General features: G+C 48.5%; 1 protein-coding gene across 3 annotated transcripts in view; it reads right to left on the reverse strand.

The window, feature by feature from the left end:
- TNKS (tankyrase) overlaps positions 1-18820 on the reverse strand; it is a 2071987-nt gene that overhangs the window by 742715 nt on the left and 1310452 nt on the right. For all 3 annotated transcript variants that reach the window (XM_069626094.1, XM_069626093.1, XM_069626092.1), the window contains one exon: positions 11536-11645. In XM_069626094.1, coding sequence (XP_069482195.1) covers positions 11536-11645 — 110 coding nt within the window. The remainder of the gene's footprint in view (positions 1-11535; positions 11646-18820) is intronic.

Below are 18820 nucleotides of genomic sequence, written 5' to 3' on the forward strand. Positions count from 1 at the left end.
TCTCCAGCCAGGTGGCGAGGCGGGAACGATGATCTTGTTTGGTCCGTTCCGAAAGGTTCTTGCAGAACGCACAGTCCTTCTCCACGTGCGTCTTGTCCCCATGGAGGCAGTAGAGACATCACGAATGCTCGTCCTCCTTGAAAATGTTATCTAGGGCAGTTCCTGAACAGCTTGGATCCGGGCGTCGAGCTCCCTTTGTCCTGGGCCATGTCCGTTGAGGTAGGCCGCAGATCTTCCGGAATCCTCCAAGAAGTGTAAACTCAACGAAAACTTCACCCTTGAGGGGCGTAGAAGTATTGCGAAACGGGTCCCCATTATCGGAAGTAGAAACGGTGGAGCTTGAGGCTCGATTAAACCGAAAAAATGAGAAATTCTCCCGAAAAAACATGAAAACGCAGTAAATAAAACTCGAGAGCTAAACACGAGGACTCCCAACACCTGAGCGTGCAGTAAAAATCTGAGGATGGCTGCCGGAGGCGGGGCTTAGTGAGAGGGCAGTCATTGGCTGGGGCAGTATGACCCAGAGATCAGTGATTGGTTACTACTAAGAAAAACAGATCAGAAACGAAACTGATACTGATACTGATTTTTTCTTTACCATGGATTCCCAAGCCTGACGACGGGGAATATTCATGAGCATGTGAATCCATGCCAGACCCCATGCTGGAGAAGGTGGTTTACAAGAGGGCCTGGATCTCTCTCACTCGTGTGGAAGTGATGGCCACAAGAAACATCTTCCACAATAAGAATTTCAGTGGTGCCGAATGTATAGGCTGGAATGGTTGACTCATGAGCCTAGAAAGTAGCACATTGAGCTTCCATGCCAGGGCCTTCACCGGCGGGAACGAACAGAAAAGTCCTTTGATGAACTCCTTGACCAGGCGGTGTGACCACAGCGACAACCATCCCAGAGTTCTGGTGTAGTGGGAGATGGCCACCAAATGAACCTTGACGGAAGCATGCACCAGCCCTGCTTTGGCCAGCGACAGCAAATACAGCAACACCTGCAGAGCCGTAATCCGTAGAGGATCGATCTTCTATGCACGGCACCAGACTGCGAACCTCTTCCACTTATGTCTGTAGCATTTCAGTGTAGACAAAGCCCTGGCCTTGGCAAGCAACTCCTTGCAGTCCGCCGGGACATTGTATCTTCCAAACTCTAGCGCTGCAGGAGCCAGGCCTGCAAGTTCAGCGACCCTGGGTCGTGATGCAGGATTGCGCCTCCTCCTTTGGCAAGAAGATCTGCGACCACCGGAAGCTTGACTGGAGGGCACGCTGACAAATCCAGAAATTCCGGGTACCGGATCTGTCTCAGCCATGCCGGTGCGACGAGGATCATCCTGCACCGGGACCGTCTGAGTTGATTGACTAGTCACAGAAGGAATGGCAATGGAGGGAACGCATACAGAAACAGGCTGTCCCAGCATCCCCCATGCTCCCTGGCTGTGGAAACCTGCTGGCGAACCGCCGGCACTTGGTGTTCGTCGCTGTCGCAAACAGATCGATGTGGGGATTGCCCCATCATCGGAACAGAAGATCCACTTGGTCCTGCCAAAGCTCCAACTCGTGGCACGAGCGTAGCTCCCTGCTGAGGGAATCAGCGACTGTTCTTCACTCCTGCCAGATGAAACGTGACAAGGAACATCCCCTGGGCAACGGCCCAGTGCCATAGGTCCTGTGCCTCTCTGGAGTGTGCTAGGGATCTGGTGTCCCCCCTGCTTTCGATGTAGAACATCGTGGGGGTGTTGTCCGTGAAGACCCGTATCACCTTGCCCTTGAAGGATGGAAGGAAAGATTTGAGGGCACAAAACACTGCCCGTAGCTCCAGTATGTTGATATGCAACAACTTCTCTGGTAGCCACAGGCCTCTTGCATGGAGACTTCCGGTGTGTGCGCCCCATCCTTCCAGGGAGACGTCCGTCGTGACAGTCTCCTGATGAGGTGGGGTTTGGAAGTGCGAGCCCGCCGACAGATGAGCGCAGACTCCCCACCACCGCATCACTCAATGGAAATCCTTGTCGAGAAAGATCTTGTCCTTGAAGCTTCCCGATACCTGGATCCAACGGGCGTCGAGGAACTCTTGCAGTGGATGCATCTGCAGCCTGCACAGCCGAATGAGGTATATGCATGACGACATGTTGAGAAGGGACTTGATGGTCCTCACACTTGCGATCTTCAGGGTCAAGAGCCGTTGCACCTCGCCCAGGATGGCCGCTATCATCACCGCCGATGGAGACGCCAGGCATGACACTGTTGAGTCGAGACCCCAGAAACGGTGCATCTTGCGATGGCACCAAGAAAGATTTCGCATAGTTCACCGAGAACCCCAGCTCCGTCAGCAGCTGGACGGTTTCCGCCATGTGTGCGACAGCGATCTACCTTGATTTTTGCACGGATGAGCCAGCCGCCCAGGTAGTGGTAAACCCGGTTCCCTCGTAGACAGCTGCGCAGTCACTGGCGCCAGGCGCTTTGTGAAAACCCCTTGCGCCGACTTCAATCCGAAGGGAAGGGCATTGAACTGATAATGTTGCCCTTGAACCACAAAGCGCATTAACTTGTGGTGTCCCTTGTGAATGGGGATGTAAAAATAGGCATCCAAGTCCAGCAACGATAGGAAATCCCCTTCTTCCAGCTGTCCTAGCATGTGCTGAAGGGTGACTATCCGAAACTTCTGGGATCTGATGTACTTGTTCAGATGGCAGAGGTCTAGGATGGGCCTCCAACCCCCCGTCGTCTTCTTGATGAGGAAGTACCGAGAGTAAACTCCGAAGCCTGTTTGGGACGAGCTCTATCGTGTCCTTCTTCAGCGTGGCCCGCACATCCAGCAGATGAGGGATGTGGTTTTCCTGCCTGGCCACTGGTGGTATGCGAGGACACTTTTGTTGGAATTTCCAGGGTGTGTCCGTGGGCCAGAGCGTCTAGCACCAAACGGTCGGTGGAGATGGACTTCCACACGCTGACTAAGTTCGCCAGCCGGCCTCCCATAGGGGTGTGAATGTGGGGGCCCGACAACACAGCTGGTTCAATCTTGCTTTGGGGACATTAGCGACAACAGCGACCTCCTCCGGACTTGCTGCAGCCCCTGTAGGCCTTCTGGCCCGAAGAATGGGACGGTTGACGGTAAGACAATGAGCTTCTGCCAAAGCCCTTGAAGGAACCTTGGGATTTTCCTCTGGAAGTCCGAAAGGACGGCTGTCGCTGTTGAAGCGTGCCCAATGCACGAACCGTCTCGGTATTCACCTTGATGGCCTGAAGGGACTCACCCACGGTCTTTCTGAACAAATTATTCTCATCGAAGGGCATGTCCAATAACCTTGACTAGCTCCTGGCGAAAGTTGGTGGCCTTCAACCATCCCTGCCGAAGGCAAACGCTGTTGCCCATTTGGCGGAATCCTGTATCGGCAATGTCCGTGGCCACTAATGGCATGGTCCGATGCCACCTCGCCCTCCTGCAGGATCTCCAACGCTTCCGCTCCCTTGTCATCGGGAAGGAAGTCCAGGAGGGGATCAATTTTAAACCAGAACTCCCCATCGTAACGTGCCACTATGGTGAGGGCGTTGGCTGCCTTGATGGTCGTCGCTGTCGATGTGATGACTTGTCCAACTTCTTCCCCTCGCTGTCTGGGGGAGAGGAGGTTGTTGACGCAGCAGAGACCAATGATTTCTTCCTCGCCACTGCGACTACTGAATCCGGGGAAGGCTGGGATCTCAAACACTGGGTGCAGAGTCCGGCACCCATTACTTCTTTTCGTACCGGTCCCTCTTCGCCGGGGCCGAGGATGGGTTCTTCATACGGGACAGCCCCTCGTCCCAAATATTGTCCAACAGAGGAATCAACAGCACGGTCTTCCTCTTTGCCTCACAGTGTTGGTACAGGAAACACTCTTTCTTCGTTTCCTCGTCGGGCAGGGAGGCTCTGGGAAGCAGAGAAGGGAGGTCTCCTAGCACGCCATCGTCCGTGCCCGGTCCTGTTGTCGCCGGGTCCGTATCCTCCCTCGGTGGAGGGAGGCAGGGGTGAAAAGGCAGAGGAGGGTGAACTCTCCTCTTCTTGGTAGGGGGCGCACCTGATGGCCCCAGTGCCGCAAGATCTTGCGGTGCCACAGGATCTTCTGTCGGCGGAAGGTGCACCCTCGTCCGAATCTCCAAACACAAGGTGCGGAGTGCCTGGAGAATGTCCACCGAAATGTCCGCTGGGGGTTGAGGTGGCTGCTGAGTTGGCAGAAGTGGGAGCGACGGAGTCAGCAGTGTAGGGTTCTCCAACTCCTCCACAGCCTGCTCCTCCTAGTCAGTCTTGTCACCACTCTCGACGTCTCCCTCGTCGGGGTCCCTCCCATAGGCCTTGGCCTTGACTAATTTCTTCTGCAGAATTGTCTGGAGAGCAGAAAGCTCCTCCTCAGAGAAGACGTCTGTGACCTGCAGGACTACCGTCCCCCCACCCCCTCTTTTCGACCACAGGAGACTGTTTCGGGGAGATGATGGGCATCGCCTTCTCTGGTGTCTTCTCTATGGGCTGAAATGACGAATCACTCCTGACAGGCAGGCAAACTCTGACCTTCGGTACTGTACCCTGCGAACCCGCGTCCGTCTTTAGGGACGCCACCATACCTTCAATGGAAGGCTTCGTCAGGGGAATCTGGGCCTGCAGCACCTTGGTCGAGCTAGGGGCCTTCACCTTGGGTGGAGGGTCAGTGCCCCGCTCACCCCTTGGCCTTCTCCGACTAGTCCATCCGGAGCTTCTCCAGAAGCTTACCCGCGTGGTCCGACTTACTCTTCTTTGCCGAACCGGAGCGTTGGCTCGTGGTTCGAGGTGCCAGAGACGCTGTGCTCGCCCTGGCCGCTGGGGAGCCCATCGCAACGGTGCTCCCAGACTTGCGGTGCTTGGCCTTATGTTGGGCCCCCGTCGCTGGGGCGCCTTCAAAGGTCTTAAAGGACTGCTCAGATTTCTTCTTGTGACTGGGGCATGCTGTTGGGACTCACCTGTAGCAGGGGCCATGGCCTGGAGCCACTCGGTGAGACGCCTGTGCCGGTGCTTCATGGTGCAGGGGACCATCTCCTGGCAAAACGCACAGTCATCCTCCACATGCGTTTGGTCTGAATGCAGGCAGCAGAGGCACACCGAGTGCCCATCATCCAAGTAGATGTTCCATAGGCCGCATTCGAGACAAATCCTAAACAGAGGCGTTGAGTCTTCCTTCGCCTCTGCCATCTCCACGCAGGGTAGGCCTTGAAGAAGCTTCTGGAATCCTCCAAAAATGAAACAACGAAAAATCACCTTTGAGCGACGCTGAAGAATACGATATCTGATCCCTGTTAATCGGAACAGGGATCAATGGAGCTTGAGGCTCGATTGACTGGAAAAATAGAGTAGAAATCTTAGAAAAATCACAAAATGCAGTAAAAGCTCGAGAACTATAGCACGAGGACTCCCAACACTTGAATGTGCAGTAAAAATCTGAAGATGGCAGCCAGAGGAGGGGCTTAGGTAGAGGGCAGTATGACCCAGAGACCAGTTATTGGTTGTTAGGAGAAAGACAGTTCAGAAGTGAAAGTGAAACTGATTTTTTCTTTACCGAGGATTCCCAGCCTGACAACGGGAAATATTCATGAGCATGTGAATCCATGCCAGACCCCATGCTGGAGAAATGGTTGTATCAAACCTGATATCCCAGGAAACCTGACTTTCCATTAGCACCTGGGTTCTTTTACAATAGATTATTTTTGCCTTTCACTGCACCTGTGGGAAAATGTAGCTGGTTTTGAAGTAGTGGTGGATCCCAGCAGTAACCACAATCCCATAGGTCTGAAATTAAGGGGGCTAGTTGGAGGGGAAGGCCACACTTTACGCCCCACTAAGCTTGGCTGAACCGGGAGGGCGGTGTGGCCTTCCTGGTTCTGGTTTATGTTGATGATACAGTATTAATAGCCAGAACCCCAAGGGCCCTTCAGATCCCGATGGATGCCTATGCGGGCTTCATTGAAAACTTAGGGCTAATCATGAATACCTTCAAGTCAGCAGTGATGGGGTGCGTAGAAAGGAAAGGGACTGCACAAATGTGCCCCATGGTGTGTAATGGGGATATCATGCCAAGAGTTGGGGAATTTGTTCATCTTGGCGTTCGATTTTCAGAGTTAGTTACGGGCATCACACATTTACATAAGCAATCCAAGAGGATGATCCAGCAGGTAGGTGGGATTTTTTGCCTTTTGTCTTGTTGTCAGGGGCAACCCTTGAGTTTGGTTTTAAGGATATATGCTGCACAGACAAAGGCGGCTACCCTGTTTGGAGCACCTTTGTGGGGGCATTTGAATGCAGCCAAGATACAGGTGAAGGAAAATACATTTTTCAGGCAGATCCTGGAACTCCTGGGCTCATCCTGTGTGTCATGGTTCATAGGGAACTTGGGATGGAGTACTGGGGAAGACCAATGGATTCTAGCACCTAGTACCTTCTGGCTTCGCCTGTGGTCTAAGGAGTGAGCCAGATTGTGCCATATTGTTATTAGGAGCCTCAAGGTTAAGGCAAACTGGTTAAAATTCCCTGGTTAGCTCATGTCAATGAGGCATTGTCCACTATTAACATTTTGACCCTCTCCCCCCCCCCAGACAGTTTGCTGTTTATAAGGCAATCAAAAGATTATAAGCAGATCCTGCATCGGGCAGTGAGGGAGAAGTGGCAAAGTATGGAATTTGTCAAACTCTGACAGAACTCACGCTGTGATAAGCAGGGAAAATAAGATTCAGCTATACCTTGTGTGGAGTTCTAAAGAGACCGGTGGCTGATTACGCGGGCCAAATTTAACTGTTTAAAGCTGAGGGGGAATATGAAAAGTGGTCCGGGTCCTCTAATAATCTGAGCTGTCCAGACTGCTGGGCAGCAAGAGAGTACCGGAGACACTTGCTATTGTTCTACCCGGCATTTAGAAATGTGAGAAGGTCCACAATTTTAGTCAACGCTTGAATGCAGTACCCTATGGGAATACTACAAACAACTAGGACTAGAGGTAAAGGCAACCCAACTGTTGGTATAAGAATGTACTACACAGTTTTGGTAGGGTGTTGAGCAGCCAGCCTCATCTCAAGAGGGGAAATGTGAGCTGTAGTGGAGTTACAAAGAGTCAGTTACAGGTATTCAAATAAACTCTTGTACTCAAGGTTACTTGCATGAACAATTATTAATTTATTAATTTATCATTTATCCTGTTGTCGAGGATCACGCAGTTAGAACAGTTCATGATTCGAGATTGCCAGGAGTACTTGGATATTGTCAAAAGGGGAAGCAACAGTTATAAGAGGGAAGGAAGACAAGGGAAAGCCTTGGGTGAGGAGAAAAGGGTTCACCCCAATTTCCTTGAAGCTGGAAACAGTACCTTATTCATATGAAGAATGAAGAAAAGCTGGTGCCACGGCAGTAGTTCCTGGTAGTTCCTGCAGACTCACGGTTCCTGAAGCTTCAGTCGTGGAGACAAGGAGGACGTCTCGAGCGATCTGCACTATCCAGGGATAAAGCCAGCAGCAGCAAAGCGACAGTGACTAAAAGGTGCGCTCCTTTAAAACAGGAGAGGCTCTTCAGATGGCTATCCGGACCACTACAGCTATGTGCAGCGATTTCAACCAAGAAGAGGATCCTCTGGCTGTTGGAGGCGAGCTGGTTGGTCCCACCAGGCTCAAGGGAAGATGACTCCGGACTGGATCTTCTGTCGTTGAAGGGTAGATCGCTCAGGACTGCAGCAGGGTAGAAACCTGTGCAGTTTCCTTAGGGACCACTGCAAAGGGCTTAGGACTACAGGTGTTGGCAGTAAACCCAATTGGTAGCAGTCTGTACCACCCAGATTTACCTGGTAGCTGTGGCTGAGCAGCCAGACTTCTCTCAAGAAGAGTTAGACAGTATGTAGAGTATACACATTAGGTACAGAAAATACAGTAGCACAGGCAAACACTGACCAGAGCTTTGGTATAAAAGTATACTATTATTTATTTAAAAACACACTTGTAAAATACACTAACACTAATATGGCAAGCAAGTTCCAAACACAGTTACTTAAAAGTATATACACCTCCCTTAATCCTTATTAGACAAGTCTTCGTTAACACCACTTATTTCCAGACAGAGGTGAGCGCTTAACTAAAGATGGCACTCCAATAAGTTATCCAAAAAGGGAGGGAAAAGGCAGAAAGTGAGAAAGCACACAACACAACTTTAGAAATGCTCAGCAAGGCAGGAAAGTCAAAGTCTACTGGTGAGCCAAAAGTTCAGAGGCCCGGTTCCCTCTTAGAGAGAGTGGGACACAAGTGTGCCCAGGATCACACAGTTTAAAAGTCTTGAAAAGTCTCGCAAAGAGTTCAAAAGGAAGAGGTTTAGTTCAGAAAACTTCAGTTAGCCAACCTAGGGCCAGCCCAAGTGGTAAGAGGAGGATTTAAGACACCCCACACGAACCGTTGCGAGGGAGGCCAGGCGGACACAGTACCTTTGAAGTGGAGAGGATCCTCCAGCGGGGGCAGTTGTTCCTGGCAGCGGGTGCAAGTCGCAGCGTCGTTTAGAGGATGAGAAGATCTCGACGTGGAGGAAAGCTTAAGGTCATTGCACTGCCAGGGAAGAAATCAGCCGCAGAGTTCTCCGGTTAAAAGATACTACCCTTTCATTCGCGGTCGTGGTAAAACGTGGTATCCCAACTGCCGGGGTGCTTGGCACAGGCAAGGCGGCCACGAGATGATCCTTGAAGGCGAAAAGGCGGGCAAACTGGTTATCCCCACCAGTCAAAGGAAGAAGACTCTTCGGATTGAAGATCTCCTCTGTCGTTGGAAGAAGTGGTGAGTCGGTTCAGCAGGGCTCCACCGGTGGTGCCGCCGTTGCAAGTCGGCTCAGCTTCTCCCTCTTCGGATTCTTAGGTACTGTGGCGACGTCTGAAGTCCCAGTCCCCAAAGCCCTGCTTTTATGCAGAAAACCCCCATTCATCAGTCCTAGCTGTCAATCAAACATGCTAAGTGGTGAGCCAGGCGGCTCAACACTGGGCCAATCATACAAGAGTGCGACTTGAGTTGCCAAGGCAATTCAGTCCAGGGTGCCTAAACCCCCCCTCCCACACATCCTGTAAACCCAGACAGAGTGGCACCACTTTGGGAGGCTTCTGTGCAGAAGCCCGCCAAAAGTGGAACAAAGGGCTCGACTTGGGGTTGGAGTTACAGAGGCGAACACAAACGCCATTTTAAAACCAAGTCCTGGCAAAAAGACCCAACCGGGGAATAAATATTAAATAAATAACCCGGCGGTATTTTTAACATTGCACCAAAAAGTGATGTGTTTAAAATGAATGGGAAAATCCCATAGGAAATATTATTAAGGAATATTTTGCGTGGTAACCACTGCCACCAGCCAGAAACTCGACAAGGGGGGACTGCACAATGCCCCCTTGAAAACAGACCCAGGGGTAATCTAATTAACCCCTTCCAGTACTTCCACAATATGATGGTTTGTACTGGTTCTGTTCACAAATTTTGGACTAATAAAGCCAATGGTGACTTTACATGCCCTGGGAGACAGTAGTCAGCCCCAGGGTATGGAGTCTATGTTTGGGGGTCACTATGACACCCCTGTGTTACTGCACTGAGGGTGCTGTGTAACACATCCCAAAAACACATGAAATCCTATGGACTGATACTAAGAGTTGGGGGGGTGAGGGGAATCTACAAACCACTGTGAAAGCTTACTAAAGTCTTACTACCAGTCGGAGGAAAACGCCCTAACAATCATCTAAGCTTAATTATTGTTTGTTATTCTATGAGGACTCATCGAGGGCCTCTAACCACACACACACACACACACAATCCTCAGACAAAGTCTTGACCACTCTTAAACACTACCTTGATTCAGTTCTGGCTAAACTTCCAGAGCTTTCAGAACTAGGGTGGCCTCTTACATTATAGTCGACCAGGCCCGATTTTAGAGATCCTGCTTAACCTCTGTCTCAAAGAAAACTATAGACAGAAAAGTGGAAAAAACAATCTTTCCAACAGGCTACATTTGCGTAGATGGGTGTGCAGCTTATCTGAACCTGGACTATCATACCCAGTTTAACAAGATTAAGAAATGTGTTTTTGTATTAAGGCACAGTGACAGCATCACATCAGAATGACTATGCCCAAATGATATTTCAAACAAATCCTCATGACCAGCCACTAGATACTGGTGAAACGCGTGCATAGAGGTCTTGAGTTATTAAACACACAAAGTCTTGAGCTACTAAGCATACAAACGACAAACAAGAATACTTTGATGTATTATGGATATGATGGAACAGGTTCATGAAAGCTGTACTCCGATCCACGTGCAGCTTTCATGAACCGGACTATCATATCACATGAGGTCTTGAGCTACTAAGCAAACAAACAGCATAGACAATAAGTTGATTTATTATAATTCTTCTACACGTTCTGATGAATAAATGGAGTATTGTATTTTCTTTATATAGTGCGCCAAGCCCTTGGGCACCTGGGCACATTTCTTGCAGTTACATAGACAAACACATTGCATGAGTCAGTTACAAGGACATTTACACAATGCATGAATCAATTTACAGTTGTGGGCGTGAATTTACAGTATGCAAACATTAAATTGATGCCCGACAATTTCAGTGCACAAACAATTATAGAATAATTAAAGAGTTGACGTCAATATTAATGTATACAATGATTCTAATTTGAACCACAAGTCTAGAAAGGCGTTTGTCAAACCACATTTTGAATACAGTGTCTACCCAATGCTTTACATAGAAGTAAACAATCATTTTTGGGCTTTATGACAAGCAACTAGACAATCGAAAATCAATAAGGATTATCGCCATTAAAAGGATAACGTATGTCTGCAAAGATTTTTTATATTTATGCCCTTGAGTGTATATTATTGAGATTACACTTTGCCTTGTTGGCTTAATAATATACTCTTTGGATATTACTTTCACTTCGTAGCTGACTGATGATTTTTCTTAAGTGTTGCATCCTGAATCACTGGGCCTCCGAGAAAAGACATTCCCATCGTTTCATACAATAGGTTTTTGCATAACTGATTGTGAATGCATTTCAAAATGTACTTTAAGGCCATCTCTACTGGGGGCTTCTCTAAAAACCATTATTAATCCTCCAATTACTGACTGGGGTGCAGCCTAAGCCCTGCCACATCATTGGCTAAGGTCTAAAAGGACCAAAGAAGCTGGTGGGGTGAATATAGGTCTTGAGACAAATTAAAGGAAGTCTCAATAACGCGGATCGCAGACAATGTCAGGATTTGATTATGCTCTCAACTTCTCTAGCTTTTAATGCATAATCACTTTCAATTCATGGCACTGTTGAAACACTACATCAGATTTAAAATGGGTAGTGTGAAGTCACCAACTTGCTGAGAAAAAGTTTTTAGCAAATGTTGCCTCAAAATATAGGAATACCTTTGTAAATGCATGCAAGTTTTAGTGAGAGATCTAAAATATGTTTGACACAGTCTTGGCCCAAAAGTGTTTCAAATGAACACACGTATAGGTTGCTTACCCCATAGGATGCAGCATTGTGTAGAGGAATCAGACCACCTTTGTCTTGAGCATTAACATCTGCCCCATGTTCTAAAAGATACTCTGCCACCTCCAGGTTGTTATAACCAGCTATCAGGAAGAAATAATATGAAATAAGATTTGGTTTAGCTGTTAAAAAAAAATCAAAACAGGAAGCAAAATAAAAACACATTAATAGGGCAAAGTTATTTGCATGTAAATCCAAGTTCTACAACACCAGTATTGATTGTTACAACAGTTTTTCTGAAGTGAATCTAAGAGCGTTGTAAAACCATTCAACTGAGGCAATACAAGACTCCACTCTTAGTATAAGGCTGTAACACCTGAGTTCAGGGTAGCGTAGACAGAGTAGCCAGGCATTTTTAGGAGGGGGAAGAGGGCTGTAGAAACAGTACAATTGTAGTACAAATGGTCCAAATAAACGCTGAAACACTATGCATTGTAAAAAATTAATGTTTTATTTAAATACAATTAGGCCCAGAAAAATCTTGGGGGAAAATAAGGAACAAGTTACTTACCTGTAACCGTTGTTCTGTAGCATGGGTCTGGCATGGATTCACATGCTCATGAATATTCCCCGTAGTCAGGCTGGGAATCCTCAGTAACAGAAAAATCAGTTTAGTTTTCACACTGACTTTCTCCCATAAACCAATCACTGCGCTCTGGGTCATACTGCCCCCAGCCAATGACTGCCTTCCAACTAAGCCCCTAGCAGCCATCTTCAGATTTGGTAGCACGTAAAGTGGCAGTAGGACCAAGAAAAGAGCTGCAGAGGGGCAAGAGTGAGGGTTCGCATGTGAATCCATGTCAGACCCATGATGGAGAACAGTTAAAGTTAATTAACTTGTTCCTTCTCCAGCATGGGGTCTGGCATGGATTCACATGCTCATGCAGGCCTCCAGATAAGGTGCGTGCTCGGCCTTTTTACGCATGAAAATCTTGTAAATACGACAGTTTTATTATTTTCCTGTGTACATTTACACACAAGTTTAGAGAAGAGGGCAGTGCAAAGGTCCGGTTACTTGAAAGAAACCAGAACGCTTCTTTTGATTTTTTATCTACATCGATGTAATTCAAGCCATGGATAAAAGTCTCTGAAACAGAATTAATTTCTCTGAAGCCTTTCAAACAAATAAACTGGACACCGTGATAAAAGGAATGGTTTCTTTCCATTCAGCTTCTGCTGTGGTATGTGTTTGGAGCAAACAGAAACACTGTGCATATTTATTTTCCTAGCATTTTAGGATTGTATAATTAATAAGATGGAAAACTAAGATGCAATTGAGAATTAATATTTTGTAGTGAAAGCACACCAATATTACACAGTTGTATTTTTCAGAGTTCCGGAGTTGTGTGCATAATCATGCAGCGGCATATCGTTTTTACACTTATTAATTTACACTCCAATTACAAAAACAGTGTCAAATGATGACTATGCACGGTCTAGTTCACAGCCATTCAACCTTGCAATGGGGTACATTATTATAAATGGACATGGGCAGTAGAAGGGTTCTTCATGAGGGACAAGCCTTCGTCCCAAATGTCATCCAGGATTGGGACCGAGAGGATGGTCTTTCTCTTGGCCTCGCAGTGCTGGTATAAGAAGCCCTCCTCCTCCTCGGGAGCGAGCTGGAAGAGCTCGGGAGATGGAGTGAAAAGAGCCGATCTCGTCTGGCGTGGAGGAACTGAGGGGAGGCGACGGGAGGTCCCCATCCCACCGTCATCGTCGTCAGAGCCAGCCGTCGCCCCATCAGGTGATGTCTCATCCCTGGAGGGTGGGGGAAGAGGGAAGGAAGAAAGGGGTAGCAAGGAGGCAGAGGGTGCTTCTTTCTCTTCTTGGCTGGTGGTTTGTCCGTCGCCGGCGCCACGGACGGGTCCACCGGCACGAATGGCATCCATGTCTATCTCCGATACAAGAGTGTGCAGTGCAAAGAGAATGTCCACCGAGAGATCTCTAGGCGGAAACTGAGGCGGGGGCGGCAGCTTTGGTGGAATAGGCAGCTGGGGCACCGGCAGGGCACCCAGGCCCCCCTTTGAGGAGATATCCGTACCCTGGAGGTGTTCCGCACCCCCCCTTTCATCATTCCAGAGGGGGACAGTCTCTGGGAGATGACCGGCATCTTCTCTGGGGTCTTCCCCATGGGCCCAAACGTAGCCTCCCTCCTGGGAGGAAGGGATACACACGGCTTTGGGGTTGCGCCATGCAGAACCGTCTCAGCGGCCTTTGCGAGAGAGGCCGTACCCCCTCGATGGAAGGCTGGGCCTTCGCCGGGTGTACCTGGGCCTTCACGGTCAAGACCGATTCCTTGTCCCGAGTGTTAGGGAGAATTCTCTTATAAGGCTAATTTCCAAAACCTAGTGAGTCCCCCAGCAGATTTGCTGGATTTTTGGGGTTTGTTTTTTTTCTCCTGCTAAGAGTGAGACTCTTTTCCTCCCACTCTTAGGCATGATTTGAGTGTCTTTGACTGTGTGTGCTTATGGGCTATGGGGTTTTCTTTCTATTCCATAGGGTATCATCTATTTTTTTATGTGTGTGTTACACAGCACCCTCAGTGCAGTAAAACAGGGGTGTCATAGTGACACCCAAACAGACTCCATACCCTGGGACTGACTACCATCTCCCAGGGCATGTAAAGTCACCATTGACTTTACTAGTCCTAAATTGCGAACAGAACCAGTACAAACCATCATATTGTGGAAGTACTGGAAGGGGTTAACTATATTGCCTCTGGGTCTGTTTTCAAGGGGGCACTGTCCAGTCCCCCCTTGTCGAGTTTCTGGCTGGTGGCAGTGGTTACCACGCAAAATATTCCACCGGAATATACTCTATGGGTTTTTCCCATGGATTTTAAATGCACCACTTTTTGGTGCAATGTTAAAGATAGTCGGTTTATTTATTTAATATTAAATCCCTGGTTGGGTCTTTTTGCCAGAACTCTTTTCTAAAATGGCGTTCGTGTCCGTCTCTAACTCCAACCAAGGTCGGGCCCTTTGTTCCACTTTTTGGCGGGCTTCTCCACAGAAGCCCTCCAACTGGTGCCACTATGCCTGGGTTCCACAGGATGTGTGGGTGGGGGAATTGGCACCCTGGACTGCGTTGCCTTAGCATCCCAAGTTGCACTCTGTTCTGATTGGTCCAGTGGTGAGCCGCCCGGCTCACCACTTAAAATGTTTGAGTGACAGCTAGGCTGTTGAATGGGGGGTTTTCTGCATAAAAGCAGGGCTTTTGGGACTGGAACTTCAGAAGTCACCACAGGACCTAAGAATCCGAAGAGGGAAGAAGCTGAGCCACCTGCAACGATGACACCACCGGTGAAGCCCTGCTGCAAATACCTCACCACTTGCCCGACGACAAGAGAAGATCTTCTGCTGGACGAGTCTTCTTTCTCTGAGCTGGTGGGACCAACCAGTTCACCCTTTTCGCCTTCCAAAGAAGTCTCTTGGTCGAATCGCCTGTGCCAAGCACCCCGGCGACCGGATAGCCAAGCTTCACCACTTTGACCGCGAATAAAAGGAACGCTCCTTTTATAGACAAACTCCGCGGCTGGTTTCATTCCTGTGCAGTGCAACGACTCCACGTTTCCTCCTCGACGAGATCCTCTCTTCCCCTGGTAGAAACAACAAACTGCAACCACTGCCAGGAACAACTGCCGCCGCTGGAGCTTCCTCCCCGTTTAAAGTACTGTGTCCTGCCTGGAGCTCCCTTTCTTCGGTTTGCCCAAGGTGACTCTTAAATCCTTGGCTTGCCAACTGGGTTGGCCCCAGACCTAACTTTACCTTCTTGAATCGCCCCAACCTCTTTTGAACATTCTACAAAGACTTTTAGTGCATTTTTTAAACCGTGTGATCCTGGGCACATTTTGCTTTGCTCCCTTTTAAGTTGGCCTGGCCTATGAACTTTGGCTCAACAGTCTATACTGCCTTTATTCCCTTGCTGAGAACTCTGCATTTTTATCTCCCTTTAACTTAACTATTGGAGTGCCATCAGGTTATGCGCTCACATCCGTTTAACAAATCGTGGTGTTTTAATTCTGACTTGTCTAATAGGGGAGCAGTGTATACTTTACCTGACTTTATTTTAACTTGCTTTTGATTTAGAGTGGTAGTATTTTGCCTAAAGTGTGTTTTAAATAAATGGGATACATTACTCACCATAATCTTATTTCTGATGCTTGTATCTGCTTAGATTCACATGCTGTGCATAGGCCGACATCTAGTGGAAGCTGCGGAGTATTACAGTTTGCTTTTCGAAAATCAAAAATGGGCGTCGACACAGGGCGTGCCAGTAATACGATCCCTGGTGTGACGTCCACTGTACCCATGATCCCTCACGCATCTAGGACCCTCAGATTGTATTTTTTCTGACATGAGGTAACATGAGGAGTACCGCGGGTACAGATAATCCAAGCAGATAGATAAGACTACAAGCATCCATGCGTCTTCTCTCAGAGGGGAGGAAGGGTGGGTCGCATGTGAATCTAAGCAGATACAAGCATCAGAAATACGATTACGGTGAGTAATGTATCCCTTCTGAGGCTTGTGGAATCTGCTTAGATCACATGCTGTGCATAGATTAGCGAGCAGTGTTAGAAGGAGGTGGGATGTGAGAAGGGACATGAGCAAATAAATGTCTTAGAACCGCTTGTCCCACTTGAGTTTCCGTCTTGGAATGGGTGTCAATGCAGTAGTGCTGAGTAAAAGTGTGAATAGAGCTCCAAGTATCTGCTTTGCAAATGGTGTCAAGGGGTACATTTGCAATGAAAGCCATAGTGGCCCCAATGCCTCTTGTAGAGTGGGCTCTTGGCGTGAAAGGCAGAGTTTTTTCAGAAAGAGTAACAGCTGGATACAGTTAACAATCCACTTAGAGATGGCACCTTTAGAGACGCGATCTCCCTCTCTGCCTGTAGCTACGGAGACAAACTGTTTTCCTTAGCGGTCTGGTTTTGTTTACATTGTAGAGGACCGCCCTACGCACATCTAGGGTGTGTAGTTTCACCTCAGCCGAACTTTGTGGGCCTTGGAAGAAAGCCGGAAGCTCAAAGGACTGGTTCACGTGGAATTTAGAAATAAATTTAGGTGAGAACCTAGGGTGTGTACATAAAAACAGTTTATCTTTATGAACTGTAAAAAATGGATCCTGCACTGACAGAGCCTGAATTTCACTGACCCTTCTTATAGATGTTATTGCTACTAAGAAGGCTGTCTTATAAGTCAGGTGTTTGAGACTGCTTTTATGCATGGGTTCGGATAGGGGGCCCATGAGTTTAGATAGCACCACGTTAAGGTCCCATCCTGGTGGTGGGTTTGAAATAGGAGGGTGAAGTCTCTTTACTCCTTCCATGAAAGCTTTAACCACTGGTATCTTCCACCACAACACCTTGTTATGGGAGGTGGTGTATGCTGACAGCGCTGCCAGGTGTACCTTCAGTGAGTTAAATACTAGTCCTGCATCCAGCAGGTGGAGCATGTATGTGACAATTGTGGAAGGAGTGCAATCAACTGGGTTATTCTGGCACCAGATAACAAATTGTTTCCATTTGTCAAAGTAGCAGTGCCTAGATTCTTTTAGGATGTCCATACATCTCTGTGGTAATTTGAGATGTCTAAACTCTATGACCTCAGGAGCCATGCTGCTAGGTTCATTGAGTTGGGTTGAGGATGCACTGTTTGACCTTGGTTCTGGGACAGTAGGTTGTACCAGCCCGGGAGTTTGATGGGTTCGCACACCGCTAGTCTACGTAGGTGTGGGAACCACGGTTGTCTCGCCCACATGGGAGCAACTAGGACGAGCGTCATTGATTCTCTGTTCATCTTGTTGACCACCTTCCTGATGAGGTGTTGGTGGAAAAGCGTACGCAAACCTCCCTGACCAGTTCATCCACAGGGCGTTCCCCCTGGGAGTCTGGCTGGGGGAACCTGGATGCAATTCCTGGGCACTGTCTGTTTTCGCTTGTGGCGAATAGGTCTATAGTGGGGAAACCCCACTGAGAGAAGATATCTTCTATGATTTCTCTGTGTAGACACCATTCGTGTTCCTCTGGGAGGGGATCTCTGCTCAAAGCATCCGCCAGAGAATTGAGATCCCCTGGAACATGATGAGATGACAGGAAGATCGCCCGTCTGAGTGCCCATATCCAAATTTTCTGGGCAAGCTTGGACAGATTTGGCGAACGAGTCCCTCCTTGCTTGTTCAGGTAAAAAATGGCTGTAGTGCTGTCTGTCCGGATCTGCACTGACAGATTCAGCAGGTAGGGCGCAAACGCTTTAAGCGCTCTGAATACTGCCAGAAGCTCTAGCAAGTTGATGTGATTCTTGGCCACTGAGTGAGACCACAGACCCTGAGCTGTGTGGTGGAGCTGGTGAGCTCCCCACCCTGTCAGGCATGCATCGGTTGTGACTACCGCCTGTATCTCGGGATCGTAAAAGGGTTTCCCCTTGGACAGATTTTCTCTTGTCCACCAGTGAAGGCTTTGTACCAGTGTTGGTGAAACGACCACTAGATCGTCCCACTGACCACTTGCCCGAGACCACTGTTTCGCCAACCATTCCTGCATGGGACGCATGCGCAGGTGCACGTGGGGGACCAGGTAAATACATGACGCCATCATGCCCAGAAAACGCATTGCTTTGCGTACCGTTATCTGGCGACCGGCCTGATATTGCGGAATTTGCAGCAGTATATTCCGAATTCTTTCCTCTGATTGAAAGGTCAACCCCTCTTGCGTGTCTAGGATAGCTCCTAGAAACTGTTTGGAGGTGCTTGGCACCAGACTTGACTTCTTCTCGTTTATTGAGAAACCTAATTCGAAGAGGAGGTCGATCGTCCTTTGAATGTTTGTTCTGCAAATTACTGGGGTCTCCCCCGTGATGAGCCAGTCGTCCAGGTAAGGGTACATCGGGATTGCCTCCCTGCGTAGGTGTGCTGCCGCCACCGCCAGTACCTTGGTGAATACCCTTGGAGCCGAGGATATCCCGAAGGGCAGTTCCTTGAACTGGTAGTGCCAACTGTCCACCTTGAAGCGCAAGTTCTTTCTGTGTGCTGGGAACATGGGAATATGTCCAATGTTGCCATGTAATCCCCCTTTTTTAGGAGGGGGATTACCTCTTGGAGAGTAGTCATGTGAAATTTTTGGGGCTTGACATACTTGTTTGCAGTCCGTAAGTCCAATACTGGGCGCATTGTCAAATCTTTTTTTGGCACAAGGAAGTAAGTTGAACAAATACCCCTGTTTACCTGGTGTCCCGGGACGAGTTCTACCACGTCC

Source organism: Ambystoma mexicanum, chromosome 6p (assembly GCF_040938575.1).
Source record: "Ambystoma mexicanum isolate Mex_15411 chromosome 6p, UKY_AmexF1_1, whole genome shotgun sequence".
In the NCBI taxonomy this organism is placed as follows: domain Eukaryota; kingdom Metazoa; phylum Chordata; class Amphibia; order Caudata; family Ambystomatidae; genus Ambystoma; species Ambystoma mexicanum.